General features: G+C 39.0%; 1 protein-coding gene and 1 long non-coding RNA gene across 2 annotated transcripts; one reads left to right on the top strand and one right to left on the bottom strand.

Moving 5' to 3' along the window:
- Window positions 1-1,101: 1,101 nt before the first annotated feature.
- On the top strand, window positions 1,102-15,928 carry LOC131456230 (extracellular calcium-sensing receptor-like). The gene is made up of 9 exons (XM_058624345.1): window positions 1,102-1,342; window positions 1,598-1,892; window positions 1,986-2,072; window positions 2,335-2,604; window positions 2,852-3,058; window positions 3,134-3,409; window positions 3,660-3,887; window positions 3,968-4,091; window positions 14,771-15,928. Exons 1-9 carry the CDS (start codon window positions 1,110-1,112, stop codon window positions 15,679-15,681), a joined length of 2,631 nt encoding a protein of 876 aa, XP_058480328.1. The 5' UTR covers window positions 1,102-1,109; the 3' UTR covers window positions 15,682-15,928.
- On the bottom strand, window positions 3,720-9,891 carry LOC131456235 (uncharacterized). Its single transcript, XR_009239896.1, has 4 exons — window positions 9,796-9,891; window positions 8,478-8,606; window positions 6,006-6,146; window positions 3,720-5,020 (listed from the first exon to the last, which is right to left on the bottom strand). It is a non-coding gene; the product is annotated as an uncharacterized LOC131456235 (long non-coding RNA).
- Window positions 15,929-16,159: the final 231 nt, after the last annotated feature.

Here is a 16,159-nt window from a genome sequence, read left to right on the forward strand (position 1 = left end):
CCAGCTCTATCAGCTGGAGAGAGCATTGCTGAAAGAATATTATTAGATATTTCAGGACACCATATCAGAAGAGGTATATAGGTGCATATATGCCACGCTGGAGACAATGTAGTTCGACTGTTGCTTACCATTATCATATCTTCTGGGACTATCCCAAATTAAATGCTTTCTGGAAGGGTATCCAGGCTTCCTTAAGCACAATCTTTAACACTCAAATTCCTGTGAATTTTGATGTTATGTACCTGTGACTAGTCTCTTTTTTGGATTGTTTGTGGATGTTTAGAACAGCTCATTAATTGATAGTCAGTGTCCTGGTGCATATCGAGAACAGCTCTTTATTTGGCACTGTTCCATTACACATCTGAGGCAAAATATCAATATGTGCTGTACCAGAAATTGTGTTCTTGCAATGAATAATCGTTAAATTGATGTATATTGAACCTCTGTCACATTACAATTAACGATATTATATTGTGATTGAATTAGCCTATCTCACATACAAACATATTTACAGATAGTATGGGTGCAACTTATAAACCTGGTGATGAAGAAAATTACTGTAAAACATACAGTAAACATTCACACGTTAGACATATGCATATGTATTTTATTTAGCTGTCACTGTAACAAAACAGAAAGAGTCTCAGCTGTGCAACGGGGTCTCTGGTGTATGCTATGCTGTGCCAGCTCACTACTGATATCTACTGGTAGAAATAAGTACTGTCCACCACAACATGTTTTAAATAATATTTAAATAATGTTTTAAAAGTTTAAATAATGTTTTTTTTTAAGTTTGTTTGAAGTGTAGGCACTATAAAATGTACATTTTTAATAAAAAGTGTTACTAATATTCTGAGTTGTGGCTTTTCATTTTCTAATTTCTACAATCAAACATCAAAATGCCAAAGGAAAACATTAACAATAATTTCTACAAAGTCATTTAGTGCAAATCAGTATCAGATGGGGGGGCCCTGCCCCTACAGCTTTACTTCCTCCTCTGCACTGATGGGCGGGTGTTACAACATTAATCAACATGGGTACCATCAATAAAATGTGGTGATATTGTGATAAGACTGCACTCAGATAAGGAGATGAGCCAGAGAAAAGTCATGAGGATATTTTTAGACACCAGCCTCATCTTCCTAATGTTGTATTTTTGCTTCTCCTCTGCTGTGTCCTCCTCTCTTTATTCCTCTTCTTGTCAGTTAAAGGGACATTTTCATTTAAATGGGATGCACACAACTGGAGATGTGATTCTTGGTGGACTGTTTACAGTCAACTTAATTTCAACAGGTCCTGACCTGTCTTTTACCTCAAAGCCACAAAAGTATCACTGCTACGGGTGAGTATGTGAGGGAAACAGCACAAACCTGATCAAACTCTATATATAAGTAGACTGTATGTATGATTAATGTAAAATAATTAGTGTGTGTATATGCCATTTTGAGTCATGTTATGTTTGCCTTCACGTTTTGTTTTTATGTGTGAACTATTTATCTGACTGAATTCATAATATGTAGTTGTGAAACATGTAGCTTTGTATACTTACGATTTAATGTTTGTTTTTTTATGGTAAACACTTGTGTTATGTTTTTAGGGTTGATATTGTAGGATTCAGACAGGCTCAGACCATGGCCTTTGCTATTGATGAGATTAACAGAAACTCCAACCTGCTGCCTAATGTCACTCTGGGATACAGTCTGTATGATAACTGTCTTCAACTACGGATTGGATTTCGTGGAGCACTGACCTTAGTCAGTGGTCAAGAAGAGCAAGTTACATTAGAGGAGAACTGTGTCGGAACTCCTCCAGTCCTAGGGATTGTGGGTGGTTCTTCTTCTACACGTTCAATTGCCATATCCACGGTCTTAGGTTTGTACAGATTGCCTCTGGTAAGTTTAAATAAATTAAATCCATGAACATAACAATCAACATTAAAATATGTTTTAGAATATTGAATGAATGAAAGTCTGTATTTTTTGCAGGTGAGTTATTTTGCCACATGTTCCTGCCTGAGCGACCGACAAAGGTTTCCATCATTCTTTAGGACGATCCCGAGTGACGATTTTCAGGTAAATCTATCCTCAAAATACTGAATGAGAAAAATGTATATAGTTCAAGAACATTTACACATATGTTTGAATTAATAATATCCAATATTTTGGGTATCACTACTCATGTTACGTGTCTCATTTACAGTATTCAGTGGCTTCAGATACACAACACTTAAAGACAGTGATTAAACATGAGTCTTTGATTAACCTGTTTAGCAGGATTTCTAGTGAAAGATGATTCCAGCCTGTGCACTAATCCCTCTGCTCTGTGTCCACATAGGTGAATGCTATGATTCAGATTCTAAAACACTTTGGTTGGACTTGGACAGGTCTGATCATCAGTGATTCTGATTATGGAGTCCACGCTGCCCGATCCTTTCACTCTGATCTGGGTCCAGCTGGTGGAGGTTGTCTGGCTTACACAGAAATCTTGCCCCAGGGTGGCAACCCTGCTGAATTTAGGAGAATAGTGGATGTGATAAGGAAATCTACAGCTCGAGTGGTGATTGTGTTTGGATATGACAGTCACATGATTAACCTCATGGAAGAGGTCAGTCCTTAAAAAAGATTAGATAGACAAAATGTTTGACTATAACCAAAATGCATTTCATTAATAATATTATAACTGCAATTTGTAAAATAATACTGATTAGTATGATTTATTGAATTTTACTTTTAAAAGTGTCTAAAACCTAGGTTGGTGTATGACATCATCTGTGGAAACTATATCACATGTTACTGCTATGACAGTGATGAATGAATGATGAATTTATTTACTTGTTATAATGCAACGACAGGTGGTGAGGCAGAATGTGACAGGCCTGCAGTGGATGGCCAGTGAAGCCTGGTCATCAGCTGTTGTGCTCCAGACTCCTCACCTCATGCCGTACCTAGGTGGAACACTGGGCATCACCATCCGTCGAGGAGAAATACCAGGGCTCAGGGACTTCCTGTTACAAATACGTCCTGACCTACATCACAGCAACACAGACAGAAACAGCATGGTGAGAGTTTCGCTCTGATTTGGTATATTTAGGAATAAATATATTGTGATCAATTTAAGATGCACTATATTGCAGGTGAATCAGTTTTGGGAACACACATTTCAGTGTAGATTTGCACCACCTCCAGCAGGTTGGGTGGAAGATGGAGGAGAATTGTGCACCGGACAGGAAGTTATGGAGAATGTGGAGACTGAGTTCTTGGATGTTTCAAACCTCAGGTCAGAGTATAATGTGTATAAGGCTGTGTACGCTCTGGCGTATGCCCTTGATGACATGCTGCAGTGTGAGCCAGGGAGAGGACCTTTCAGCAACAACACCTGTGCTCATTTACAAAGACTGGAGCCATGGCAGGTGAGATATCAGTTTACAGTGAACTCTCCACTAAATCCTACTTCTGATATTCTTCATAGAGTGAAATTTAGTGTGTAGAATACTTCAATAAAACAATATTCAATCAGTAGTTTATGTTTCTGTCCGTAATAAAGTTACATTTGATTTTTCAATGTTAATAACTGCTGTATTTACTGTGGTCATGAGTTATCCGTAACACAATAGTAATCACTTTCATTTAAATTGTTTTCCCTAATCTGGATTTTCATAGATTATACATTACTTGGAAAAAGTCAACTTCACAACAACATTTGGTGATCAAGTGTCATTTGATGAGAATGGTAATGCCTTACCAATATATGACATCATGAACTGGGTGTGGCTCCCTGATGGAAGAACTAAAGTTCAGAGAGTGGGTGAGGTTAAGAGGTCAGCCTTCAAAGATGAAGAACTCACACTGGATGAAGACACAATCTTCTGGAACTTTGAATCCAAACAGGTTACGTCTTACTTTTCAGACTACCATCTCTTTACCTTAAACATTATAAGTGTAACAGACACTGATTTTTCTCCATACAGCCTCCTCGGTCAGTGTGCAGTGAGAGCTGTCCTCCAGGAACCCGTATGGCCAGAAAGAAGGGGGAACCTGAGTGTTGTTTTGATTGTGTCCCTTGTTCTGAGGGAAAGATCAGCAATACAACTGGTGATTGTAACATTTTAAACACCACAGTTCAGAGACGTTGTATAAACATGTATCTCATCACTTCTCCTCTTTTCTCAGACTCCATGGAGTGCACCAGTTGTCCAGAAGATTTCTGGTCCAGCCCCCAGCGTGATCACTGTGTTCCGAAGAAAACAGAGTTCCTCTCCTACCATGAGCCTCTGGGTATCTGCTTGACAACCACCTCACTGTTGGGCACATTTATCTGTGTTGTTGTTCTGGGCATCTTCATCCATCATCGCAGTACACCTATAGTTCGTGCCAACAATTCAGAACTCAGTTTTCTTCTCTTGGTGTCACTCAAATTGTGTTTCTTGTGTTCGTTGCTCTTCATTGGACGACCTAGATCATGGACTTGCCAACTAAGACATGCAGCATTTGGCATCAGCTTTGTGCTTTGTGTCTCATGTATTCTGGTGAAAACCCTGGTGGTTCTGGCTGTGTTCAGGGCCTCCAAACCAGGAGGTGAGTCCAGTCTAAAGTGGTTTGGTGCGGTGCAGCAGAGAGGGACAGTTATGGTTCTGACTTCTGTTCAAGCAGCAATCTGCACTGCCTGGCTTGTCTCTGCTTCACCAGCACCTCATAAAAACACCCAGTATCACAGTGAAAAGATAGTTTATGAGTGTGTAGTTGGGTCCACAGTTGGTTTTGCAGTTTTACTTGGTTATATTGGTTTGCTGGCCGTTCTCAGTTGTTTGTTAGCTTTTCTAGCAAGGAATCTTCCAGACAGTTTCAATGAGGCCAAACTCATCACTTTCAGCATGCTGATCTTCTGTGCAGTGTGGGTGGCCTTTGTCCCTGCTTACATCAGCTCACCAGGCAAATATACAGATGCTGTGGAGGTATTTGCCATCCTAGCCTCCAGTTTTGGCCTCTTGGTGGCGCTGTTTGGACCAAAATGTTATATAATCCTGTTCAGACCAGAGAAAAACACAAAGAAAGCCATCATGGGTCGTGGCATCGTATCATAGAAATGGCAAGAGACCACATAAGTAAATTCTAGCTAAAATGTACACACAAAAATACATCTAAAATAATGTTTTAATATATATTTCAATATTATGTAAATGAAAAAATATGAATTGTAAATAAATGTATTTAAGTGTAATATATCTTATAACTTGTACAATCTATTCATGCTCCCTTTTTTGAATGACTTTACTCTTTTCCAGTGTGCTATTAACATCTGTGTATGTGTATGTTTCTTTCGATGCTGCTTAATGGACGATCTGTTCATTCAGATGTATCAACTCTCTCGCCTCAGAAACATATCCCTCAGCTTCCTATTCAGTTAGCACCACATACATAGATAATGGTGGTGGGCAGATGTCCTCCATAACAGAGAGTCAGCTATTTCCCATGTTTATTTATGTTATCATGCTGTGGTGTAGCTTAAATGGCCAGTCAACGCTATTGGCTACTGTAATCCCCAATTAATATGGTATCATATTTACCATAAATATGTAAATATGCAAAAGCTGGATCTCATACTCCAAAAACCATGTCATGAGGAAATAAATAAAGGTCTAAGTTGTTTTTTTTTGCTAATTTGTACCATTAAAATTAACAAAGTACTTTCCCTTTAAACATAATAAGGATTAAGCCAACTTGAATCTAACAGTATTCATTCAGGAAGTGTGGAGCTGATTGGAGTTGAAGACACGATTTCCACAGACTGGTTTTCCCCCTAAATTTAAACACCTCCTCTCCTTGAAAACATCATCAGTCACATAATGATGGAGAACATGCAACTATTTAAAACTTTTCCGTATCCTTCACTATGACTGAACTGCAGGAAACATACAATCAACAGACTTAAAATGTCTCGCCATTAGAAGATCTGAAAATCTACCAATTGTTGTACAGCTAAGGGATAAATTTAACTCCTCACATTACCTCAAGCCAGTGCCCATGGTTACCATCATTTTTGTTGTCGTCTTCTTTGCACCCACCAACTGGACAGGGAAGTGTTGGAGCATTGGTGGACAGTGCATGTGGTTCATGTGGTCACAAGATGTTGGGGTTCTCACATATATCCTATCAAGGAAATGAGCAGATGGCAATATTTATCTCATGTGAAACGTGACATTCCTTTTTAGAATCGCAGACTCGGACTCAGGAGTTGAAAGCTCGCGGAACACAGCAGTTGTCAGGTTGTCTAGATCTGAGACATATATTCTTGCATTACTCAAAAATTATTGGATCTATTTCTGTGAAATTTTGAACTAGATATGTTGTATAATCTAAATCTATTTGGAAAAACAAATTACTTTTGTGTACTTAAGTGTTGGGGATCAGTGTATATTTCACATTTTATAACATGTAAAATAGGTTTAGGATTTAATGTGTGTTCATTTATTCCTGCTCCTTTTGTGACATGATATATGACTTCATTGATAATATTGTGTTTATTTTCACTGTTTTGTTCATATGGGCTGGGTAATATAGCCAATGTCTTCTCAATAAACGTTGTCAAATCAGTTGAGTGATAATTGTTATCAATGCAAGATAATTGCAGACAGAATTCCGATCGTCAAATAAAATTGAAGATAGTAAGCAGTCTGGTTTACCTTTTTATGTGCAGAAAACAATCAACATCTGTATATATGTACATACATTTTTATATATACATATACACTACCGTTCAAAAGTTTGGGGTCACCCAAACAATTTTGTGTTTTCCATGAAAAGTCACACTTATTCACCACCATACATTGTGAAATGAATAGAAAATAGAGTCAAGACATTGACAAGGTTAGAAATAATGATTTGTATTTGAAATACGATTTTTTTTACATCAAACTTTGCTTTTGTCAAAGAATCCTCCATTTGCAGCAATTACAGCATTGCAGACCTTTGGCATTCTAGCTGTTAATTTGTTGAGGTAATCTGGAGAAATTGCACCCCACGCTTCCAGAAGCAGCTCCCACAAGTTGGATTGGTTGGATGGGCACTTCTTGCGTACCATACGGTCAAGCTGCTCCCACAACAGCTCAATGGGGTTCAGATCTGGTGACTGCGCTGGCCACTCCATTACCGATAGAATACCAGCTGCCTGCTTCTGCTCTAAATAGTTCTTGCACAATTTGGAGGTGTGTTTAGGGTCATTGTCTTGTTGTAGGATGAAATTGGCTCCAATCAAGTGCTGTCCACTGGGTATGGCATGGCGTTGCAAAATGGAGTGATAGCCTTCCTTATTCAGAATCCCTTTTACCCTGTACAAATCTCCCACCTTACCAGCACCAAAGCAACCCCAGACCATCACATTACCTCCACCATGCTTAACAGATGGCGTCAGGCATTCTTCCAGCATCTTTTCATTTGTTCTGTGTCTCACAAACATTCGTCTTTGTGATCCAAACACCTCAAACTTGGATTCATCCGTCCACAACACTTTTTTCCAGTCTTCCTCTGTCCAATGTCTGTGTTCTTTTGCCCATCTTAATCTTTTTCTTTTATTGGCCAGTCTCAGATATGGCTTTTTCTTTGCCACTCTGCTCTGAAGCCCAGAATCCCGCAGCCACCTCTTCACTGTAGATGTTGACACTGGTGTTTTGCGGGTACTATTTAATGAAGATGCCAGTTGGGGACCTGTGAGGCGTCTGTTTCTCAAACTAGAGACTCTAATGTACTTATCTTCTTGCTCAGTTGTGCAACGCGGCCTCCCACTTCTTTTTCTACTCTGGTTAGAGCCTGTTTGTGCTGTCCTCTGAAGGGAGTAGTACACACCGTTGTAGGAAATCTTCAATTTCTTAGCAATTTCTCGCATGGAATAGCCTTCATTTCTAAGAACAAGAATAGACTGTCGAGTTTCAGATGAAAGTTCTCTTTTTCTGGCCATTTTGAGCGTTTAATTGACCCCACAAATGTGATGCTCCAGAAACTCAATCTGCTCAAAGGAAGGTCAGTTTTGTAGCTTCTGTAACGAGCTAAACTGTTTTTAGATGTCTGAACATGATTGCACAAGAGTTTTCTAATCATCAATTAGCCTTCTGAGCCAATGAGCAAACACATTGTACCATTAGAACACTGGAGTGATAGTTGCTGGAAATGGGCCTCTATACACCTATGTAGATATTGCACCAAAAACCAGACATTTGCAGCTAGAATAGTCATTTACCACATTAGCAATGTATAGAGTGTATTTCTTTAAAGTTAAGACTACTTTAAAGTTATCTTCATTGAAAAGTACAGTGCTTTTCCTTCAAAAATAAGGACATTTCAATGTGACCCCAAACTTTTGAACGGTAGTGTATATGCTGTATACATACACACACATAGTATTATTTGTTGATATAATGTATATAGATATACTGTATATACCTGGTAAAGAACAAATGACTGTAAAACATAAATATTCACACTTACTGTACGTAAGACTGTAACCAAACAAAAAGACAGCCTTAGCTCTGCACTGCACTCCCCTTGCTGATATAGCCGTTTCTCAATTCAGGGTCTATATCAGGGGTCAGCAACCTTTTTGAGACTGAGAGCGACCTGAGGGGTAGAGAATAATACAGGAGGCTAATTTAATGTATTTGCATTTTACCATTTAAACAATGACAACGATGCAGTAAATTGTGAACACATCAATTCCAGCGCTTACCTCCAATGATTATCACAATTTCTTTATGAACAATATCAACTATATTTTGCTGAGTGATCTTATGAAAACATGCATGTGCTCTCATATACGCAGTTATCCTATGAAAACAAAACATGCACAACATCTGCAACACCGTGCATAACAGTTTTAATATCAGCAGTATGTACGTAAAATCATACAATACTGTGTATTTGTCTTCGTAAAGCAAACAAGTTTGTCCTGTGAATTTTACATTTGTCATTTCGCATTAAGAAAATCACATTTGAAAATCGCATTTGAAACATGAAAAACTAGAAATGTTGATATGAATATAATTAAAAGAGGTCAGCGGTTTGCCGTGAATGTTCTTTGCCACATTTTTCCTGATGGACATCTGCAAACAATTCAATGAGCGATCACAACAATCAACCATCATTAACATGCCAGATCGACCGAAGCAGCCTTAGCAGCAGCTCTATGTTGGTATACATTCACAGAGCATCAAGTCCACCGACTGTGGCTCAATTCATAAAAATTACGTCATTGTTATTTCTTGAACTGTTCTGCAGGCCCCTTACTAGCTGCCAACAAGCAACCAGCACGTAGGCGCCGTGTTGGTGACCACTGTCCAGTTCTAACAATACATCCATGGGGCTAGACCGTCTAATTTGAACAGCGTATCACTTCTGTCTCCTCCTGAGTGAGCAGCCAAGGGAGTCATTTCCTCTATCTGCTGCTCACATCTTGGGATCCAGACCCTGAATCCTGACAGCTTTATTTATTTATTATTTAATTAGGAATTACAGACGCAAAAGTGAGCATTTAACACCTTAAAATGTTAGATCCATCCAGTGTGATACAGAAAAACACATTCATAAATTGTACACATGAACTATTCCACCTGCATTCCACCTGTAAGTCACCAGTATTATTACAAGGCTGCACAGCTAATATGGGTGGCCTGAATTAGCATTGGAGGCTAGCAACAGTTAGCGTTTTGGTTTATTTGTCAGTTAACAACCTGAAACAGAAATAACCTCATACCAACAGTGTAAATAATCTTAACATAACTTTATATGGTGCTGGTGCACTTTTCCTCACCTGTAACAAAACCACAAGTCAGTCTCAGCTTTGCACTATGTCCACGTCTAAGTACTTCCTTTTCACAGTATAGCACCAAACAGCTGAGTAGCCAACCGAACACTGCCATCTATTGATAGAAATACGTACTGCTCCAAGTAAGTGAAGGGTAAAATGGGTAAAAAAAAAAAAAAAAGGGGGTAACATTTTATGTTTTATGTATTATTAAAATTAAATTAAAATGATGACCAAGTTTTTGACAGAAAAAAAGCAGAGTAGTGCAGGTAAAATGTAATTTTGGGTTAAGCTTAACCCTTAGCCATACATGCTGTTATTAATATGCTTTGCTGTTGCTTTTAATTTTATAATTTCAACAATCACATATCAAAAGCTGTAATTTTTAATATGGTATCCATTTTAATACCAAAGCTAAAATAATAATTAAAAATAATTAATTAAAAAAATTCAAATCAGTATCTGATGGGATTTATTTTGGGACCTGCCCCTACAGCTTTACATCCTCCTCTGCATTGATGGGTGGTGTTACAAGATTAATGGGCACCATCAATAAAATGTGGTGATATTGTGATAAGACTGCACTGCATGAGGAGATGAGCCAGAGGAAAGTCATGAGGACATTTTTAGACACCAGCCTCATCTTCCTAATGTTGTATTGTTGCTTCTCCTCTGCTGTGTCCTCTTCTCTTTATTCCTCCTCTTGTCAGTTAAAGGAACAGTTTCATTTAAATGGGATGCACAAAACTGGAGATGTGATTCTAGGTGGACTGTTTACAGTCAACTTCATTTCCACCTATGCTGACCTGTCTTTTACCTCCGAGCCTCAAAAGCCTGACTGCTATGGGTGAGTCTGTGAGGGAAACAGCGCAGAGCTGATGAAACCCAAGTCTATAAGTAGACTGTATATGATTAATGTAAAATAAAATAATTACAGTGTATTATATGCCATTTAAGTCATGTTTCGTTTGCCTTTACATTTTGTATTGTTACTATTTAATGTATCCTAAACACTTGTGTTATGGTGTTAGTTTTGATATTATAGGATTCAGACAGGCTCAGACCATGGCCTTTGCTATTGATGAGATCAACAGAAACTCCAACCTGCTGCCTAATGTGACTCTGGGATACAGTCTGTATGATAACTGTCTTCAACTAGGAATTGGATTTCGTGCAGCACTGACCTTAGTCAGTGGTCAAGAAGAGCAAGTTACATTAGAGGAGAATTGTGTAGGAACTCCTCCAGTCCTAGGGGTTGTGGGTGATTATTCCTCCACAGGTACTATTGCCATATCCACAGTCTTAGGTTTGTACAGAGTGCCTCTGGTAAGTTTTAATGTGTTCACCTCAAAAATTGTTTAAAGGTTTATGAAATTGTCATGAGTAATTAACCTTGAAAAAAAGTAAGTAAAAAGTTCTTCTAGGATTTCTTGTCGTTTTGCAGGTCAGTTATTTTTCCACATGTTCCTGCCTGAGTGACCGTCAAAAGTTTCCATCTTTCTTTAGGACCATCCCGAGTGATGATTTTCAGGTGAAAATGAATCTGCTGAATAAATATAGAAAATACATCCTGTATAATAACACTGAATATACTACTATCAATAATATTCAATTTGTTGTGTATCACCAGTCATGTTACGTGTTCCAGTGACAGAGTTGTGTGGTGTCAGATATAAAACACTTGAAGACAGTGATTAAACATGAGTCTTTGATTAACCTGTTTAACAGGATTTCTGGTGAAAGATGATTCCAGCCTGTGCACTAATCCCTCTGCTCTGTGTCCACATAGGTGAATGCTATGATTCAGATTCTAAAACACTTTGGTTGGACTTGGGCAGGTCTGCTCATCAGTGATGATGATTATGGAGTCCATGCTGCCCGATCCTTTCACTCTGATCTGGGTCCAGCTGGTGGAGGTTGTCTGGCTTATACAGAGATTTTGCCCTGGGGTGACGACCCTGCCGAACTAACGAGAATAGTGGATGTGATGAGGAAATCTACAGCTCGAGTGGTGATTGTGTTTGCTCATAAGAGTCATATGATCCAACTAATGGAAGAGGTATTTGTCTTGAATACTCTGCTGTCTTGATGTCTCTTAGTAAAAGTGATTTATGTTCTGTCGAGACAAAAGTAAGCAACACAAACACTCAGCTAGTATAAGGTCATTTGCATACAACTCAGAGTCAGATCAGAAAGGACATAAAGGGAAACATTAAGATGTTTTATTTGAACACCCTCTATGTTTCCTGAAACCATTCTTCATTAACTTTTATCTATTATCTATTCTATGAGAAAATATTATAATGTCATATTTGGAAAACCCACTAATCTCTGTTGAACCTTATGAGATGAATATAACATAGGAACATTCAAACAATCTTTAACAGAATATTTTCATGCTTCGTTGAATCTTTTACTGCCAACATGGAGTTTTGTTCTGAATGAGTAAATGGACATCCTTCTCTCTGTAAAGAGGAAGGGCCCTTGAGACGGCTGCATTAGTAGTTACAGTTGTAACTGGAATTTGTGTCCTGACATTTTTGTGTGTTGTAAAGAAATGTTTTAGTTCAGAAATCTTAAAACCTAAAATAAAACTGAGCCATAGGGGTTTTGAAACCTCAAACAAACAACGAGTCCAGCCACTTGCTGTGTAGATGTGTGCTGTCACTGTAGACAAACCTGTAGTCTAGTTTTAGTCTGAAATTCCCTTTTTTCTCTTTTCTGCCAGGCCTTATGTAATAAATTAAAAAAATAAAGAGAGTTCGAATGGTGCAACATTGCTGGTACTTTATTAAACATGGTGCTCTCTTGAAAAAGAATGATGTAGGGTTTTTACCCTGATTTAACAGCTTCAGAGTCATTGTTATGGTTAAAAGTCTTGCTGCAGGGAGATTGGGAGCAATCTCCACTCCTCCTACCGTCTGTTCGTGGAAAACCAGCCATGCAAGATCAGGGCTGCTGAACTAGAGTCCTCAGAATCAGGAGGTCTTACGAGAAACAAACAAAGAAATAGTTTCACGGGACGAGACACACTCACACACACCCTCCAGCCAGCTATCAGCTATAAGATCAAGGCAGTGATAGTGTTATTTTAGACGTTCATTAAGACAGAGTCTGCCAAAAATAAGCAGAGAACCGTTGTCGTAGGAAGTAAGAAATAGGAAACGACTGCCTGACCGAGCGAGCAACAGGGTGAGAATTGAAAAACACAGAAGCATGAAAATCCAGCATGGACATGGCTCCTGTTTTTCCTGTTTATGCACATGGCCAGGAGAGGGGGAATTGGTGGAAATTAACCTCATGGAAGAGGTAGGAGTTGAAGTACAAATTCATATGACTAAGCATAGACTTAATGTCTATCAGACTGTATTATTACTATTTTTATTTTTATTGTCGGTCAATTGTTAAAGCTGTTATTAGGAGATTGTTAGAATTACAACTGCTTATGAAGATAAATTAAAAATCTCCTGTAATAATGTAAAACATTAGCTGTGTAAATTAGATGATACTTGTACTTATTCATACTTTGCATGAAGGTATTAATTCATACTGTATACTTGTTAAAATGTAATGCACAGGTCGTGAGGCAGAATGTGACAGGCCTGCAGTGGATGGCCAGTGAAGCCTGGACATCAGCTGCTGTGCTCCAGACTCCCCACCTGATGCCGTACCTTGGTGGAACACTGGGCATCGCCATCCGTCGAGGAGAAATACCAGAACTCAGTGACTTCCTGTTACAAATACATCCTGATCTACATCACAACAACACAGACGGTAACAGCATGGTGAGAGCTTCCCTCTGATTTGATATTTGACAGACTAATATATTGGAATTAATTAAAAAAAAGAACTACATTGCAGGTGAATCAGTTTTGGGAACACACATTTCAGTGTAGATTTGCACCACCTCCAGCAGGTTGGGTGGAGGCTGGAGGAGAATTATGCACTGGACAGGAAGTTCTAGAGAATGTGGAGACTGAGTTCTTGGATGTTTCAGACCTCAGGCCAGAGTATAATGTGTATAAGGCTGTGTACGCTCTGGCATATGCTCTTGATGACATGCTGCAGTGTGAGCCAGGGAGAGGACCTTTCAGCAACAACACCTGTGCTCATTTACAAAGACTGGAGCCATGGCAGGTGAGATATGACAGTAAAATTGTATGTGAGAGTAGCTCCACCCACGACAGTCACCTGACTGGGTAACTGAAAAACGATCAGCGTAAATTTCCGATGGCAGTCGAGGCAAACACCCACACACTATTCTCATACAAAGCTTGACTTTACCAGGACTTTACCATGCCAAACCATACCGTACTGTACCAGACTAAACCATACCACGGTGGAGACACAGCAATATAGAATTAAATTTAATGTATAGAATGTGTGGTCATACGTTATCCTTAACACAATAGTAAACGTTTTCATTTTAATTTTTCTTTTTGTCCCCAATCTGGATTTTCATAGATTATGTATTACTTGGAAAAAGTTAACTTCAACACAACATTTGGTGATCAAGTGTCATTTGATGAAAATGGTGATGCCTTACCAATATATGACATCATGAACTGGGTGTGGCTCCCTGATGGAACAACTAACGTTCAGAGAGTTGGTGAGGTGAAGAGGTCATCCTTCAAAGATGAAGAACTTGCGCTGGATGAAGACAAAATCTTCTGGAACTTTGAATCCAAACAGGTTATTTATTACTTTTTCACACTACCTTACTCATTATAGATTAGTCAATCAAACTAATCTATAATGAGATTTTTTTCCTCCACCCAGCCTCCTCGGTCAGTGTGCAGTCAGAGCTGTCCTCCAGGTACCCGCATGGCCAGAAAGAAAGGAGAACCTGAGTGTTGTTTTGACTGTGTCCCTTGTTCTGAGGGAAAGATCAGCAATACAACTGGTGAGTGTAAAGTTTTAAACACCACAGTTCAGAGATGTTGTATAAACATGTATCTCATCACTTCTCCTCTTTTCTCAGACTCCATGGAGTGCACCAGTTGTCCAGAAGATTTCTGGTCCAGCCCCCAGCGTGACCACTGTGTTCCTAAGAAAACAGAGTTCCTCTCCTACCATGAGCCTCTGGGTATCTGCTTGACAACCATTTCACTGTTGGGCACATTTATCTGTGTTGTTGTTCTGGGCATCTTCATCCATCATCGCAGCACACCTATAGTTCGTGCCAACAATTCAGAACTCAGTTTTCTTCTCCTGGTTTCACTCAAATTGTGCTTCTTGTGTTCATTGCTCTTCATTGGACGACCAAGATCATGGACTTGCCAACTAAGACATGCAGCATTTGGCATCAGCTTTGTGCTTTGTGTCTCATGTATCCTGGTGAAAACCATGGTGGTTCTGGCTGTGTTCAGGGCCTCCAAACCAGGAGGGGAGTCCAGTCTGAAGTGGTTTGGTGCTATGCAGCAGAGAGGGACAGTTCTGGTTCTGACTTCTGTTCAAGCAGCAATCTGCACTGTCTGGCTTGTCTCTGCTTCACCAGTGCCTCATAAAAACACCCAGTATCACAGTGACAAGATAGTTTATGAGTGTGCAGTTGGGTCTACAGTTGGTTTTGCAGTTTTACTTGGTTATATTGGTTTACTGGCTGTCCTCAGTTGTTTGTTAGCTTTTCTAGCAAGGAATCTTCCAGACAGTTTCAATGAGGCCAAACATATCACTTTCAGCATGTTGATCTTCTGTGCAGTGTGGGTGGCCTTTGTCCCTGCTTACATCAGCTCACCAGGCAAATATGCAGATGCAGTGGAGGTATTTGCCATCCTGGCCTCCAGTTTTGGCCTCTTGGTGGCACTGTTTGGACCCAAATGTTATATAATTCTGTTGAGACCAGAGAGAAACACAAAGAAAGCCATAATGGGTCGAGACATTAAGTCATAAAAACAGCAAAAGACAGGATTAATTCATTTTATTTTTACAATAAATAAGACAGGCATATAATAATATATTAATGGTAATATTTATATAATGCTTTAAGGGAGAAGGCTGACTACATAACATAGTATTGTACGTAATGAATAAGAAAGATCATTTGTCAACACAACCATATAGTGGCCTACTCAGACTTAAAATGTACTTATGTCCATGACCAAATACAAAATGGATTCCAAATGTTACAAATCATTTTGTGAGTTTCCTTAAACTTTTTCCTGTGTGTATGTGATAGTGATACAGACAGATGGAGTGAGGACTATATTCCATGGTTTGAGTCCTGATACAGGGTTTTGTATCAATGCTTTAATAAAATCATTTTAATCATTTATTCATTCTGCCTTCATTCATTCTGCCATGCACAACATCTCTGTTTTTGGTGTAACAGTGTTACAGTGCCACCTACAGGGCTGATATATACATATCC

This window comes from Solea solea, chromosome 3 (genome assembly GCF_958295425.1).
Source record: "Solea solea chromosome 3, fSolSol10.1, whole genome shotgun sequence".
Taxonomy (NCBI): Eukaryota; Metazoa; Chordata; class Actinopteri; order Pleuronectiformes; family Soleidae; genus Solea; species Solea solea.

Bases quoted from the DNA above. Each gene is read 5' to 3' on its own strand.
- LOC131456230 (XM_058624345.1), top strand. From the start codon at position 1,110: ATGAGGATATTTTTAGACACCAGCCTCATCTTCCTAATGTTGTATTTT. The intron at 1,343-1,597 runs GTGAGTATGTGA...TTATGTTTTTAG, and splicing joins CAAAAGTATCACTGCTACGG to GGTTGATATTGTAGGATTCA. The intron at 4,092-14,770 runs GTGATTGTAACA...CTCTTTTCTCAG, and splicing joins AAAGATCAGCAATACAACTG to ACTCCATGGAGTGCACCAGT.